This window comes from Hemiscyllium ocellatum, chromosome 37 (genome assembly GCF_020745735.1).
Source record: "Hemiscyllium ocellatum isolate sHemOce1 chromosome 37, sHemOce1.pat.X.cur, whole genome shotgun sequence".
Taxonomy (NCBI): Eukaryota; Metazoa; Chordata; class Chondrichthyes; order Orectolobiformes; family Hemiscylliidae; genus Hemiscyllium; species Hemiscyllium ocellatum.
The window spans coordinates 23724978-23741296 of record NC_083437.1 but is presented as its reverse complement, the minus strand read 5'-3'; the positions used below and the strand labels follow the sequence as shown (position 1 = coordinate 23741296).

The window sequence follows — 16319 nt, the reverse complement described above, 5'->3', positions numbered from 1 at the left end:
TCATTTCTGCATTTCAGAAGTGATTTTTTTAGATAAGCCAAAGCACTTTTCCAAAGCTCGTGCTGATGCTACAGCGAGAGGAGTTTCATCCCATTGATCTGTAGCGTGCACATTCGCCCCTTTGCTCAGCAGGAGGTGGATGGTTTGCTCATGACCTTTCTCTGTGGCCAGGTGGAGTGGGGTTTTCTGCAGCCAGCCCCTGGCCTCAATGTCAGCTCCATGATCTATTAGATATTCTGCAACTGTAGTGTCTCCCCTCTCTGCTGCTCGGTGAAGTGCTGTCATCTTCAAGCTGTCTCTAACGTCCACACTGATCCCTCGTTGTGTCAGCACTTCTATTATTCGGAGGTGACCACTCAATGCTGCAGCATGGAGAGCAGAGACTCTATTACTGTCTGCAGCCTCATGTGCAAGTAAATCTGTGATTACCTGCAGGAAACAAAGAACAAAGTAGTATCTCTGCTGTACCTTATCAAGAAGTGCTATATACAATGGTTAAACCACAAATTGAGGCTTTACCAGTCCATGTTGCCTCCTTGCAAAAGCAACTCAGCCTCACTCACCCCTCCCACAACAGCTTCCCCTCCCCCACCCTATTCCCAACGGCTCTGATCATTTTTCTACAGTTGCTTAGCGATTCCCTTTTGGAAGCTTCAATTGTACCTGACTTCACTCAGGGCAGGGTAGAAATTATGGATCTGTTATTTTCCAGCCTGAACCCCTGACCCAGGCCTACGCATAGGTCTCAGCCTTGATGTGAGCCTATCAGGTCCCCCTGGAGCCCAAGGTAATGTGCACAGAAATGGTGCCCTCCAACATGCCCCTGCCCCGGTCTCTGTCTCAACCATACTCTCTGTTCATTTCAGGTCCCCAAAACAATCTCTGCACATCCGTCCAATGAGTGCAAAAAGGATGCAATGATGTCAAATTTTATTGTTCAATGTTGAAGTAGGATGGGAAATGTATGGTGAAAATGTGTTGCTGGTTAAAGCACAGCAGGTTAGGCAGCATTCAAGGAATAGGAAATTCGACGTTTCGGGCATAAGCCCTTCATCCACAAGCTAATCAGATTGTGGTCTCAAGTTCACTTTCCTGTCTGCCTGGCCTAGCAAAAACCGAACTCTTCAAAATGAAATTCAATGATGTTGCCTCTCTTGCTAACTGCAGTCGGGAATTTGGCACACTAACAACTCTCAAAAAGAATGCAGTCTCCTCGTCTCGGTCTTGAAAGGGAAACCTCTTATTTTTAAATTATATCTCCTAGTTCTACTCTCCTACAAAGAGGAAACATCCTTCAGTATCTAATCTGTCCCTCAAATCAGCCCACATTCATCAAAACTGCAATGGCTGTAGGCTCGACTTGTTCAATCTTTCTTCATAAGATAAGCCCTTCAGCCCAGGAATGAGTAAAGGTAACCTTCCCTGATCTGCTTCTAGTACCAATTGTATCTTTTTTTTAAATAAGAAGAACAAAATTATATACTCCTCCAGATGTGTCTCACAGGACTCTGTTCAGCTACAGTAAAACTTTCCTACATTTATATTCCATTATTTTTGCAATAAGCAACAATACTCCATTTGCCTTCCTCTTCACTTGCTGTACTGCGTACTAATGTTTTGAGATCCATGTGTCAGGACGCCCAGTTCCCCCTATACCTCCAAGTTCTGCAGATCTCATTCTGTTTAAATAGTATGCTGCTTTCCCACTCTTCCTGCCAAAGAAGACAAGCTTACATTCTCTCACATTACACTCCATCTGCCAAATGTTTACCCATTCACTTAACTTACCTTTAACCCTTCACAGGTTCTTTAGCTCCTCCTGTCAATTTATTTTCCTACTTATCTGGGTGTCATTTGCAAAGCTACCTCTTAAACGGGCACCGCCCGTTTCTACCTCCTGCCCAAAATCCACAAACCTGCCTGCCCCGGCCGACCCATTGTCTCAGCCTGCTCCTGCCCCACCGAACTCATCTCCCAATACCTCGACACGGTCCTGTCCCCTTTAGTCCAAGAACTCCCCACCTACGTTCGGGACACCACCCACGCCCTCCACCTCCTCCAGGATTTTCGCTTCCCCGGTCCCCAACGCCTTATTTTCACTATGGACATCCAGTCCCTGTACACCTCCATCCCCCATCACGAAGGACTCAAAGCCCTCCGCTTCTTCCTTTCCCGCCGCACCAACCAGTACCCTTCCACTGACACCCTCCTTCGACTGACTGAACTGGTCCTCACCCTGAATAACTTCTCTTTTCAATCCTCCCACTTCCTCCAAACTAAAGGAGTTGCCATGGGCACCCGCATGGGCCCCAGCTATGCCTGCCTCTTCGTAGGATATGTGGAACAGTCCATCTTCCGCAACTACACTGGCACCACCCCCCACCTTTTCCTCCGCTACATCGATGACTGTATCGGCGCTGCCTCGTGCTCCCACGAGGAGGTTGAACAGTTCATCAACTTTACTAACACCTTCCATCCCGACCTGAAATTCACCTGGACTGTCTCAGACTCCTCCCTCCCCTTCCTTGACCTTTCCATTTCTATCTCGGGCGACCGACTCAACACAGACATCTATTATAAACCGACTGACTCCCACAGCTACCTGGACTACACCTCCTCCCACCCTGCCCCCTGTAAAAACGCCATCCCATATTCCCAATTCCTTCGTCTCCGCCGCATCTGCTCCCAGGAGGACCAATTCCAACACCGCACAGCCCAGATGGCCTCCTTCTTCAAGGACCGCAGATTCCCCCCAGACATGATCGACGATGCCCTCCACCGCATCTCCTCCACTTCCCGCTCCTCCGCCCTTGAGCCCCGCTCCTCCAACCGCCACCAAGACAGAACCCCACTGGTTCTCACCTACCACCCCACCAACCTGCGCATACAACGTATTATCCGCCGCCATTTCCGCCACCTCCAAACGGACCCCACCACCAAGGATATATTTCCCTCCCCATCCCTATCAGCGTTCCGCAAGGACCACTCCCTTCGTGACTCCCTTGTCAGATCCACACCCCCCACCAACCCAACCTCCACCCCCGGCACCTTCCCCTGCAACCGCAGGAAATGTAAAACTTGCGCCCACACCTCCACACTCACTTCCCTCCAAGGCCCCAAGGGATCCTTCCATATCCGCCACAAGTTCACCTGTACCTCCACACACATCATCTATTGCATCCGCTGCACCCGATGTGGCCTCCTCTATATTGGTGAGACAGGCCGCTTACTTGCGGAACGCTTCAGAGAACACCTCTGGGCCGCCCGAACCAACCAACCCAATCACCCCGTGGCTCAACACTTTAACTCCCCCTCCCACTCCACCGAGGACATGCAGGTCCTTGGACTCCTCCACCGGCAGAACACAACTACACGACGGCTGGAGGAGGAGCGCCTCATCTTCCGCCTGGGAACCCTCCAACCACAAGGTATGAATTCAGATTTCTCCAGCTTCCTCATTTTCCCTCCCCCCACCTTGTCTCAGTCGGTTCCCTCAACTCAGCACCGCCCTCCTAACCTGCAATCCTCTTCCTGACCTCTCCGCCCCCACCCCACTCCGGCCTATCACCCTCACCTTGACCTCCTTCCACCTATCCCACCTCCATCGCCCCTCCCCCTAGTCCCTCCTCCCTACCTTTTATCTCAGCCTGCTTGGCTCTCTCTCTCTTATTCCTGATGAAGGGCTTATGCTCGAAACGTCGAATTCTCTATTCCTGAGATGCTGCCTAACCTGCTGTGCTTTGACCAGCAACACATTTGCAGCTGTGATCTCCAGCATCTGCAGACCTCATTTTTTACTCTTATACATTTGGACCTTTCATTCAAGTCTTTGATGTTGACTGTAAATAGTTGAAGAGCTGAAAATGTGTTGCTGGAAAAGCGCAGCAGGTCAGGCAGCATCCAAGGAGCAGGAGAATCGACGTTTCGGGCATGAGCCCTTCTTCAGGAAAGGCTCATGCCCGAAACATCGATTCTCCTGCTCCTTGGATGTTGCCTGACCTGCTGCGCTTTTCCAGCAACACATTTTCAGCTCTGATCTCCAGCATCTGCAGTCCTCACTTTCTCCTGTAAAATAGTTGAAGCCCTAACATTAATCGCTGTGGCATTCCACCAGTTGCAGATTGGCAACCAGAAATCCCATTTGTCCCTTCTCTTTATTAGTTAAACCAATCCTTTCCCCATGCCATGGTTACTCCTACACATGCTCTTGTGTAACTAAATAATTATTCAATACCTTTGGCATTTCCTTGTTGAATTCCCTCAGTCTCACTCTCTGGAGGACCAAGACTAGTTTTAGTTAATTGTTTTCTAACAGAAGCAAGACAACTTGGCTGATTTTGAATTACTTTAGTTTTGACTATAAGTTGCAGTTAGGAGTTTAGACATTGAAATGTAGACATCAAAAAGATGTTCTCACATTTGGAGCTGCAAGTTGAGTAGGATAATCAGTCAGATCTGCAAAGCTTCACTCAGGTGAGGTGGTCAGGAATGTTGTACAATTGGCTGAAGTTGCGAATGAATTAAATGACTCATTGTCATTACTTCTGGATAAGTTTGAGTGCACTGTGAGACAAAGCAGCTGCTCATTTGAATCAAACCTCACTTCTTCCAATGTTAACTCAATCCAGCATTGGAAACAATGATTCTGGATCAGTGGTGCTGGAAGAGCACAGCAGTTCAGGCAGCATCCAACGAGCAGCGAAATCGACGTTTCAGGCAAAAGCCCTTCATCAGGAATAAAGGCAGAGAGACTGAAGTGTGGAGAGATAAGCTTGTTTTTACCATTGGAAACAATGAGCCATGCAAATTTCATGAGTGTTCAGGCTGGATGCCGGGGGATTTTATTATCACACCCCTGGGCTATATTTCCATCATGCAAGTCACTTCCAATAAAGGTACCATTTTCAGGCATGAATAACATCTTTAATATCTTGAAGGTATCTCTGACAGACCTGAATTAAAACAGATGCTGAAGTTCTGAAACAAAAATGGAAAATTGCTGAAGAAACTCAGCAAATCTGCCAATGGAGAGAAAGCAGTTTCAAGACCAGTGACCCTTAATCAGAATTACCAACACATTCCCACTCCCAACTTTCAAAACAAATCTCTGTTCATGAGATCTAAGGTGTGTGTGTGTGTGTGTGTGTGGAGGGGGGGGGGCTGCGGGGAAGGGGGAGGGGGGATGGTGGATGGGTGGGTGTAGAGTGTACAGTATGGCCCTTCGCTGATTTAAATAAACTGTGGATGAGCTTGGCTGTAGTTAATTGTGTTTGTAATTGGACACCAAGCAGAAACAAGAGAAGCTTATGTGTGATCTGCCTCTACCAATGTATCATGAACATGGCTGTGATATTTTGTTTGTCACATTAGCACTGGTGCCTGTGGTCTGAACGTACCTCCTGATGGCCATTAGCAGCAGCAATTGATAATGCAGTCCTTCCCACAGCATCTTCAGCATTGTGCAAGGCTCCATTGCTCAACAGCAATTGAATGATTTCTCTGTTTCCAACTTCCACTGCCAGATGCAAAGCTGTCATGTTGCCACTTGTTGTACAATTGACTGAAGCTCCATTTGAAAGTAGCAATACCACTATGTGGGCTTGGTCACTCACAGCTGCCCAATGCAATGGGGTCCAGTATCTTGCATCAGGCATGTCTTGGTTGGCACCGTAGCTCAGGAGATGCTGCAGGGTCAACGTGTGCCCATTTGCAGCTGCACAATGCAATGCTGTCATCCCGCAGCTGGTACATGCACATGTCAAAGCTCCCCGACAAAGCAAGAACTCAGCAATCTGGCTGTGCCCATTCCATGCAGCTCGATGGAGAGCAGTCCAGTCATGCCTGTCCATGGCATCAATTGGTGCTCCCCGGTGAACAAGAAACTTAACCAACGCCAGACAGCCATTGAATGCTGCATGATGCAGAGCAGTCCACCCATATTCATCCCTGTGAGTAATAAGATGACAATGTCAGAACAGTTAAATGCTTAACTCCTCCCACACAATGTCTGCAAACAGCACTGCCATGGATTCGACACAGCCTTGTTCATTTGCTGAGAACTGCCCTCTTCTAAATTAAACACATTCTATTCTGCAATCTCTGTCTAACATATAACAATACAAATAGGGACAGGGAAAGATCACCTGGTTATCAACCACCCTCAAGCCACTCCGCAGTTCACACAAGGCTATGGAAAACTATGGAGAGAAAGTTCCTCAATGTGCCAAGTCTTTGAATGGGCCTCAAAACTCAATAGGCAAAAGTGAGGACTGCAGATGCTGGAGATCAGAGTCTAGATGAGAGTGGTGCTGGAAAAGCACAGCACACACATCCGAGAATCTGATGAAGAGTTTTTGCCCGAAACGTTGATTTTCCTGCTCCTCAGATGCTGCCTGACATGCTGTGATTTTCCAGGACCACTCTAATCTAGACTCAAAGCTCAAAATGTTCGATCATTGCAACACCAAGGTTCTTCCGCTGTGTGGTAATCAGGTCCATCAAATGCTCTTCAATGATGGAACCTCTTGCACTCAGAAGAAGAATTCAAATTGGCTGAAATTTGAATTCAAGGAAGTCCTAACACTCCTTACACTCACCATCAGCAAAGAGGAGAAATGGAAGAAGATTGATGAAGAATGTTCATTGTTTGGAAGAGCAGCTTAGGATATCCAAGAGGATTTTGAAGCCATCAAAGGATTTGAAGGAGAAACATTGGTCATTTGATGCTCAGAGAGCTGTGTGTAATCTACCTATAATCTTATCCTACTGACTCCTATGGTACGTACATTATGCTATTTCACAATGTCTCTCTGGGTCAGTGCTTTTCCCAGCAACGACTTGCAGCCTACCTGCTATCTATTGGAGCTCCATGCTGTAGCAGTGTCTTCATGAGGCTGGTGTTGCCACTATAAGCTGCCTGATGGAGATCAGTCCATTTGCCCAGTTTTATATCTCCTGTCATATCATGTTCCACCTCACTGACTGCTTCACTGTTGTCCACCAGTCTCCGAAACAATTCCATTGTCATCCTAGGGGCGTCCTCCCTCTGTCCAGAGTCAGTGAGTTTAACATACCATTCAAAACTGGAAAGTACAAAGACAACAATCTTTTGAATGTTTTGTGAAGTAGTGTTCATATGTGTATGATTTTTAAAAAAGCACTGTATAAAGCCATATTTGCTGGTTGAGGAAAAAAGATTTGATCCTGCAGAGATGGAAATTGGAGTGGGGTCCAGCATTTCCAATTTTTGTCTTTTGTAAAACCTTTGTAGAAATGTGGGACAGGAGCAGAATATATGGTAACTCCTACTGTTTGTGCTCTCCTACCCTCAGTTCAAGCATGTGTGTTCCTGACATGCAGCATTGAGAAAGCTGTTGGAAGATTCACAAAAGCCCAAAGCTGAGAGATACCACAAATCTTTAAAGGTCTCACAAATCTGCACAACCAACTCTTCAATGCTGAGGCCAGTCTCAACATGGTCAGGAGTCCATTAACATTTCTTAAGAACTGGTACATTGCACGTGGATCTTGGGGTGTTTTAGCTTGGGCCACAGCTCCGTGGCCCTCTGTGTGTTGCCCACAGATTCTCTCTTTTTTTTCCTCACATGCCCCCATAAGAACTAGGAGCAGGAGGAGGCCATTTGGCCCCTCAGGCCTGCTTTGTCTTTCAATACGCTGATCTCACCTCAGCCTCAACTGTGCACTTTTTTTGCTCATGCTCCGTAATCCTTCAACCCTTTACTAATTAAAAATCTGTCAGTCTCCTCCGGCCCTCCTTAGTGGCTCAGTGGTTAACTCTGCTGCCTCACAGCGCCAGGGACCCGGGTTTGATTCCACCCTTGGGCGACTGTCTGTGTGGAGTTTGCGTGTTGTCGACATGGGTGCAGGTTAGGGCGGATTGGCCATGATACATTGTCCCATGGTGTCCAGGAATGTGCAGGATAGGTGGGTTAGCCATAGGGAATGCAGGGTTACACGGGGGTGGGTCTGGGTGGGATTCTCGTCGGAAGGTCAGTATGGACTTTGATGGAGTAAAAAGTGAGGTCTGCAGATGCTGGAGATCAGAGCTGAAAAATGTGTTGCTGGTTAAAGCGCAGCAGGTCAGGCAGCATCCAAGGAGCAGGAAATTCGACGTTTCCTGATGAAGGGCTTTTGCCCGAAACGTCGAATTTCCTGTTCCTTGGATGCTGCCTGACCTGCTGCGCTTTAACCAGTAACACATTTTCAGCCTGGACTTTGATGGGCCCACTTCCACACTGCGAGGACTCTATGATTAAATAAATATGCAAATCTACTAAGAGGTGGCAAGAGCTATCTTGTCTTACTACTTCCCTGACACTTGTGAAAAACAGGGGTTACATTTACAGGGAGATTTCACTGCGTGTGCTCACCTACCTGTGATTTATTGCTTTTTTTTAAGAGACAAGAACAGTAGGAGATGGGACCCAAGGAGAAAGAAATCTCAGCCAGCAGGATATTAGAAAGGATGTTTGAAGACAAGAGATTACACATGCAGGATTCTCAGAAGACTTGACCTGGTAGTTACAGAAAGATTATTTTCCCTGATAGGAAAGTCTGCAACCAGGGGGCAGCAGGGATCATACATTTAAGACACAGATGAGGAGGAATTTCTTTTCTGAAAGGGTAGTGAATCTGTGGAATGACTCACTGCACAGGGCTCGATGATTTAAGTATAATAAAGGCCGAGACAGTCTGAGTTTTCATCAGTGAAGCGGGGTTGAGAGTTATGGGGGAAAAGACTGGAACGCGGAGTTGATGATTACCAAATCAGCTGTGATCTCATCTAATGGTGGAGCAGACTTGATATGCTGATTGACCTCTGTCTTATGGTCTATAAGAGGGAGACAGAGAAGCTCATCACAATTTGCAGCTTTTTTTTAATCGATGCACAAACCTTGACAAAAAAACACCCAGCCATTTACCTGCACAACCACAATGTGTTGCTGGTGAAAAATGACCTCTATAGTTCAGTAATCAGGCTCGAAACATTAACTCTGCTTTCTCTCCACAGCTTCTGCCAGACCTGCTGAGTTTCACCAGCAATTTCTGTTTCAGATCTCCAGAATCTGCAGTGATTTGTTTTATTCTAATTTATCATTGGGGTTTTGTTTCTAATATTGTCTCATCTTGTTATGATTTGGAGGTGCTGGTGTCGGACTGGGGTGGACAAAGTTAAAAATCACACAACACCAGGTTTATTTAGCTTTCAGAGCACTGCTCCTTCATTAGGTAGCTAATGAGGCAGGATCATAGGACACAGAATTTATAGTAAAAGATCAAAGTATCATACAACTGATGCAATGTTTTGAACAAACCTAGATTGCTGTTAAGTTTTTAATCACATAGAATGAGTTGCAGGTTTCGATTCATTAATATGTAAATCCCAGAACTTCTTTCAAGTCAAATTCTTGAGATAGCTTAAGGTTTTATATAAAAAAAAGTGACATCTCAGCTCTGACAATGCATTAAAGGTGTGAGATTAAAGTCTGTTTGCATCCCAATCTTGACTCAGACTGGTTCTGTTTCCAAAGTAGGAATTTATAAAATGTCACATGGACTGACTGCCTACAGATTGCGTGCTTTTTGAACAAAATAGAACATTTCTTCAAATACAAATCTGCACATGCAAATTCACCCCATAGATTTATGAGTGTGTATGTAAGTGAGAGAGAGAGAGAGAGAGAGAGAGAGTGTACACCCATGCTTGATAAAGTGTGTGGGCGAGTGTGACAGAGTATATGCCTGTGAGAGTGTGTGTGTGTCTGAGATAGAGCATGGTGTTGTGTGATTTTTAACTTTGTCTTGTTATGTCATCCAGCATTAGACACTGCTCTTAAACATAGTGGCCTGTGTGATTTTTAAGAGAAGGACTGAAGGAAATAATATTGAATCATGCACCTCACAACTGAACATTAGCTCGACTATCATTTGAGTGACGTGCATCTGCAATTTTCTAAAACAAAGTCTTTTAACAAATGACTTCCATTCTGACAAACGCAAAAAAAATTTAAAAATCATCCTCTTTTTCAATTTGTGAAACAATTTTTCTCAAAGAATGTCATATAAGTATGAAAAATCGTGTTAGAATAATGTGCTTATAATATAAGAATGATACCTGATGAGGAGTACTAAACAAAATCAAGACTTAATTCTCTTTCTATCAACTTCAGTCCTAAGGTGTGAAGACCAGCCTTCCCTGGTGTGTCTGCTCCACTATTCCAACAGGGTGTACAATGATTACTGTTTGTTTGCAGTGGGTCAATAGAGTTTGGGGAGATCACTAAGTGACTATTGTGTAGCTCCTTTAAGACATAATGCTAACAAGTAATAAGTAGCTAAGCAACTCTGATAAATGATACCCTTCAAATACCACATGGGATCACTGCAAAATTACTTTGCTAATCCTCTCAGCTCCTATTTCACTTCCAAGTTATGTACCTTTATTGATTCTTGTGGTGTTTGCAAAGGCATAAAATAAGGAGTCTACTTAATGGAGAAAGTGTGGAAAGTGAGGACTGCAGATGCTGGAGATCAGAGTTGAAAACTGTGGTGCTGGAAAAGCACAGTAGGTCAGGCAGCATCCGAGGAGCAGGAGTAGCAGAAGTTTTTTGTAGACCTGGGAGAGTGTGGCCCTGAGCTGGGGCAGGGCTGACCGCAGGGAGAGTAGGTGGCGGCGCATGGCTGTGAGCGTGGAGCAAGAACCGTTTCTGGATGCTTTAGATTGGCTGTCAGTAGTTGTTAGCCTTGTCAGATCCAAACTGTGATAGTCTGAATGCAGTCTTGAGTCCATGCAGGATAAGTCAGTTGCATAGGCAGGTGCTGAGGATGGAGATGTGGCTCTAGTAGCGGATCTACTCTCCTGCTCCGTGGATGCTGCCCGGCCTGCTGTGCTTTTCTAGCGCCACACCTTTTGAGCCAATTTAATGGCCCAGAGCAGACGATGATGACAGCCAGCAGTCAGCACATGAAGACCCCCTGTGCTGGTTTGCTGCAGAGAGCCCTTGGACAGAGATTGTGACGTTTGTCTTTCTAACTTGCCTTCTTATTTTTCTGACCTATGGGTATACTGTGTATCGCTGTCATGTAACATTTCTTCCTTTATTTCTCTATTCTGTAACTAAGGATTGTACTGAGTTACCCTGTAGTTAAGATGGTGCCGTATATTGGTGACACTGTTACACTGTAACTAGTCTTGTAACTGAAGATTCTGTACCTTTGTAACTAAGTTGACACTGTAACTAGCAATTGAGCAACTTTTATCTATACTCATTTGAGTACGTGACAATAAAGCTAATTCAATTCAATACATGTGATACCAATAAAGAAATGGGTAATTTATAATCTCCCCTGGTATTGTACATGGAGAGTGAAGGAGATGCTGATGTAATTAAATTTAGGTTGGAGAGCTCTGGATAACTAGCTGGATATGATTCATTTTAAAATGGATGTGATAGTGACCATCCTTTACAAAGCAGCAGAACAGCAGCAGCAATCACATGTGAAGGGACATCAGGATGTTGTACATGTTGTACATGGCCAACCGAGGAGGGAAAAGGGCCATTTGAAGGTGGCCCACCTTGTCCACAGGGTTTCTTGGGCCAGACTTGGGCTTGAATGGTGGTGAGCAGTAGTGTAGACAGAGTTTGGACTTCATATAGTGGAGATTCTGAGGAGTGTTGCAGGCCTTCACCCCGGTTAACATTCTGATACCTTTGGCCATCAAAGTTGCCGCAGTCTGAATTTTCAGGGTCAGCTCATTTCAGGAGACAAAGCTAACCTTCGATATACTGTGGGGCACACTCCCATGAAGCACGTGCAAGATTTACTATTTGACAGGGCTAACCATTTCATCAGATTCCCCATTCTAGGCCCTTCTTTTCATGTAGGCAAAAGTGAGGACTGTAGATGCTGGAGATCAGAGTCTAGATTAGAGTGGTGCTGGAAAAGCACAGCCAGTTAGGCAGCATCCAAGGAGCAGGAAAATCGACGTTTTGGGCAAAAGTCCTTCATCAGGGGCTTTTGCCCAAAATGTCGATTTTCCTGCCTTCTTTTCATGTCTCCATCCTGCAGCAGTCCAACATAGGCCTTGTCTTGGACATGGAGCAACATGTTTTCTGTCTGATCGCTAGTAGTTTACTTCAAAATCTAAGCATATCAAGGGAAACCAGGCAAGGTAGGAGGCTAAATTAGACAGTAATGCGTGGTTCTTGAGGAACCTGAACTTGGACTGGCCCTGGAGTTTCCTACAGAAGTAAACTCCAAAAGATTGATTCAAAAAAGGAGGAAGAAACACTGTGTAAAATTGCAAATGCCCAGCATTTTGCTCTTAAAACACCTCCTGTGTTTTGAGATGAGGATTTCACACTAAGGTGAAGGAGGTGGGTGGGAACTTTGGGCATTAACCTGTTGGGCTGAATGACCTATTTCTCAGCTGTAATGGGGCATTAAGCAGTCGATACATCCCAGGAAGAGTGTTGGACAGCAGCCTGAAACCGCAGCTATTCCCACAGTGATTGATCCAATCGTATCACAGAAAGGTGCCTTTATTCTGAAATACGTTAGAACTTCAATAATTGGCCGACACGCCTGGCATTTCCCACGGGTGCTTAACGTTGAACATCCTGTTTTTGTTAAAATTTAATCAAACAAATAAAGTAGACAATGTGGTGGCCTTCTGCACTGTAATGGGCTTTCTGGCAGAGCTACAAATAGTCTCCTGTTGATTCCCCACCACAGGAACTAAGGGAACTTTCCAATTCTAGGATCCAGTGGCCAAGTTCAGAAAACATCTGGTCACACACTCTCCTTTGCCCATTGTTGAGACTTTTGAAGACCATCTTTCTTAGAAATGGAGCTACTGACTGAGCTGAATTGCCCTGATGCTTTACTTGCATTGAAAAGGGCATCTATAGGTCAACACAGATCACCTGCATCCGTCCAAATCGTAGAGAGATCAGATTCAGTAATTTGTAGGGATGACCCTGTAAGCAGCTCCACAAACTGCTAACAGCACAACCTCATTTTTTACAGACGTTGTGTTGGGATTGGGGAGAGACCTTAGGAGAATAGTTTCATTAACCCTTTCTCCACCTCTTTGACCAGGATTAAAAGCTTCATGATATGGTACCTCTGCAGGAATTGGTGGTGCAGCGGTAAGCTCACTAGCACACACTAGATTAGCTAATGTTCGGGGGAAATAGGTTTGAATCTCATCATGGTAAATGATGACATTTAAATTCAATAAACGTCGAGTGATTTTAAAAATGCTAGTAGAATGATTTTTTTTTAAAAAAGGTCTGATTTATTAACAAAGAACTGCAGGTCTGGCAGTGTCTGTATAGAGAAAGCAGAATTAACGGTTTGGGTCTAGTCACCCTTCTGTTCTGAAGAAGTGTTTTTGGACCCAAAACATTAACTCTGCTTTTTCTCCATGGATGCTGCCAGACCTACGGAGTTTTTCCTGCAATTTCTGGTTTTGAATCTGGTTTACTAATGTCCTTCAGGACAGGGAAATCTGCCAGCCTCACCAGATCTGGCCAACATGTGCCTCCAGACACACAGTGATGGGATTGAGTCTTAGGTGCTTCTGGCAATTAGTGATGGACAAGAAATGTTGTTTCGCCAGTGATGCCCATGATCAACCGTTTATAAACTGGCGCAGTTCTGCAGTGACCTCATTCTCACCTGATCAGAGTGGAGCCCCTGCAGCACCACATAACCCAACAGTCATTTCTGAAGGAGTCTACCTTTCAACTGATGTGAAATTTGATGAAGAAAGTAATTGTAATTTAGTCAATGTCTGTTCTAGAAAAGAAAATCGCATTTAACTGTAGCACTGCTAAATGCCAGCAGATGGAAGTGTTGCCTGTTTAACAATCCGTACTCCTTCAGGGGAGAGTTATCAAACAAAACTTGGCAGTACTTGGAACTTGATGGGACATCTCTGGTAGCCATTTAGCAGAAACTGGCTTCTAAATTCCTGACCCTTGATTATTCAAAGTCCTCTTCCGCTTTCTCTTGGGATCCCAGTTTCTGCCATGTGCTCACCACCTGTTTTTGGAACCCCCAGTTTCTTATTAAAACATTCTTACTTGTTTTGACAAATCTGCGTGCTCCTTGCTTTTTTTTAGTTTAGATTCCCCGATCCCATTTTTACAAATCCTGTTTGCCCTGCTGTTTATTGCACCCAGTTCATCACCAGATCCACTAGTTTCTTTCACCGTTCCCAGACGACAGCCCAGTCAGGGTCTCTTGGAGATGGGAAGGAAAGAAGGATAGATAAGAAAGAAAACGATGAAGGAGGTAAAAAGAGAGATGGGGTTAAAGAAATCAGTAAAGTAAGAGCCAAGAAAAGGAAGAAACGGGAAGAAAAAAAATGAAACAAGCTTGAGGCAGGAGACAGACAAAAGTGGAGGAGTCTAGATGAGAGTGGTGCTAGAAAAGCACAGCCGGTCAGGCAGCATCCAAGGAGCAGGAGAATCGATGTTTTGGGTAAAAGCCCTTCATCAGATGGAGGAGTGTCAGACCAACCAAGAACAAGTCTCTTTTGAGATAGTTTGAGATTTGAAAGCTTTCTGCTGGAACAGAATAGTTTGAGAACTGCTGAATCAGGTGATGGTTTATTCAAGGAATGAAACCAAGATCTTTGTTGACAATAAAAACAGAGAAAATGTTGGAGATACTCAGCAGGTCTGGCAGCATCAGTGGGGAAGACAAAGAGAGTTAACATGGCAAGTCCCATTTGACTTTTCTTTTGAACAGATCATTAAGCATGGTGTGAGCGTGGGAATAAAATAGTTTCCGGGACAAAACATTACCTGGTCCTTCTTCTGGGACGCACTGTCTGATCAGTGCCTAGGCCTGCCTGTCAAGTGCCTCAGAGATACATCTGTGAGAATATTCCTCTGCATGCACTGCTACGATTCTCCTGCAGATGGCACCAATTTCTCAATAACTCATTACCAGTTCAAGAAGTCAGCTGTACAATACACTCCTGAACTCTTCACAGCCTGAGGAAAGGAAATCCTTGTAGGAAAGGATTTGGAAAGGATTATAAGAGATAAGATTTATAATCATCTAGCAAGCAGCAATTTGATTTCAGATAGTCAACATGGTTTCGTCAAGGGCAGGTCGTGTCTCACAAACCTCATTGAGTTTTTTGAGAAGGTGACCAAGCATGTAGATGAGGATAGGGCAGTTGATGAGGTATACATGGACTTCAGTAAAGCCTTTGATAAGGTTCCACATGGTTAGGCTGTTGGAGAAAATGCAGAGGCATAGAATTGAGGGTGATTTAGCAGTTTGGAATAGAAGCTGGCTTTCTGAAAGAAGGTGGCGAGTGGTGGTTGATGGAAAATACTCAACCTGGAGTCCGGTTACTGGTGGCGTGCCACTAGGATCTGTTTGGGACCACTGCTGTTTGTCATTTTTTATAAATGACTTAGACGCAGGCATAGGTGGATGGATTAGTAAATTTGCAGGCGACACTAAAGTCGGTGGAGTAGTGGATAGTGTGGAAGAATGTTACAGGTTGCAGGGGGACATTGATAAACTGCAGAATTGGGCTGAGAGGTGGCAAATGGAGTTCAATGCACTTTGGGAAGAATAACAGGAAGGCAGGGTAATTGGAAAGATCCTTGGCAGTGTGGATGTGCAGAGGGATCTTGGAGTCCATGTACATAGATCCCTGAAAGTTGCCATCCAGGTGGATAGCACTGTTAAGAAGGCATACAGTGTATTAGGTTTCATTCGTAGAGGGTTTGAGCTCCGGAGCCGCAATATCATGCTGCAACTATACAAAACGCTGGTGTGGCCACATTTGGAATATTGTGTACAGTTCTGGTCCCCATATTTCGGGAAGGATGTGGAAGCATTGGAAAAGGTGCAGAGGAGATTTACTAGGATGTTGCCTGGTCTGGAGGGAAGGTCTTATGAGGAAAGGCTGAGAGATTTGAACCTGTTCTCATTGGCAAGAAGAAGGCTAAGAGGGGATTTGATAGAGAAACACAAGATGATCAGAGGATTAGGTAGGGTAGACAGTGAAAGTTTTCTTCCTAGGATGATGATGGCAGCTTGTACGAGGGGGCATAACTACAAATTGAGGGGTGTTAGATTTAGGACAGATGTCAGAGGCAGGTTCTTTACACAGAGAGTGGTAAGGGTGTGGAATGCCCTGCCTGCTAATGTAGCTAACTCAGCTACATTAGGGAAATTTAAACAATCCTTAGATAAGCACATGGATGATTTTGGGATAGTGTAGGGGGACGAGCTGAGAATAGTTCACAGGTCGGCGCAACATC

The 16319-nt window shown here is 45.1% G+C and overlaps 1 protein-coding gene across 1 annotated transcript; it reads right to left on the bottom strand.

The window, feature by feature from the left end:
- Window positions 1-7027, bottom strand: LOC132833572 (ankyrin repeat domain-containing protein 65-like). Its single transcript, XM_060851939.1, has 3 exons — window positions 6849-7027; window positions 5397-5946; window positions 1-429 (listed from the first exon to the last, which is right to left on the bottom strand). Exons 1-3 carry the CDS (start codon window positions 7025-7027, stop codon window positions 1-3), a joined length of 1158 nt encoding a protein of 385 aa, XP_060707922.1.
- Between the last annotated feature and the right edge of the window lie 9292 nt (window positions 7028-16319).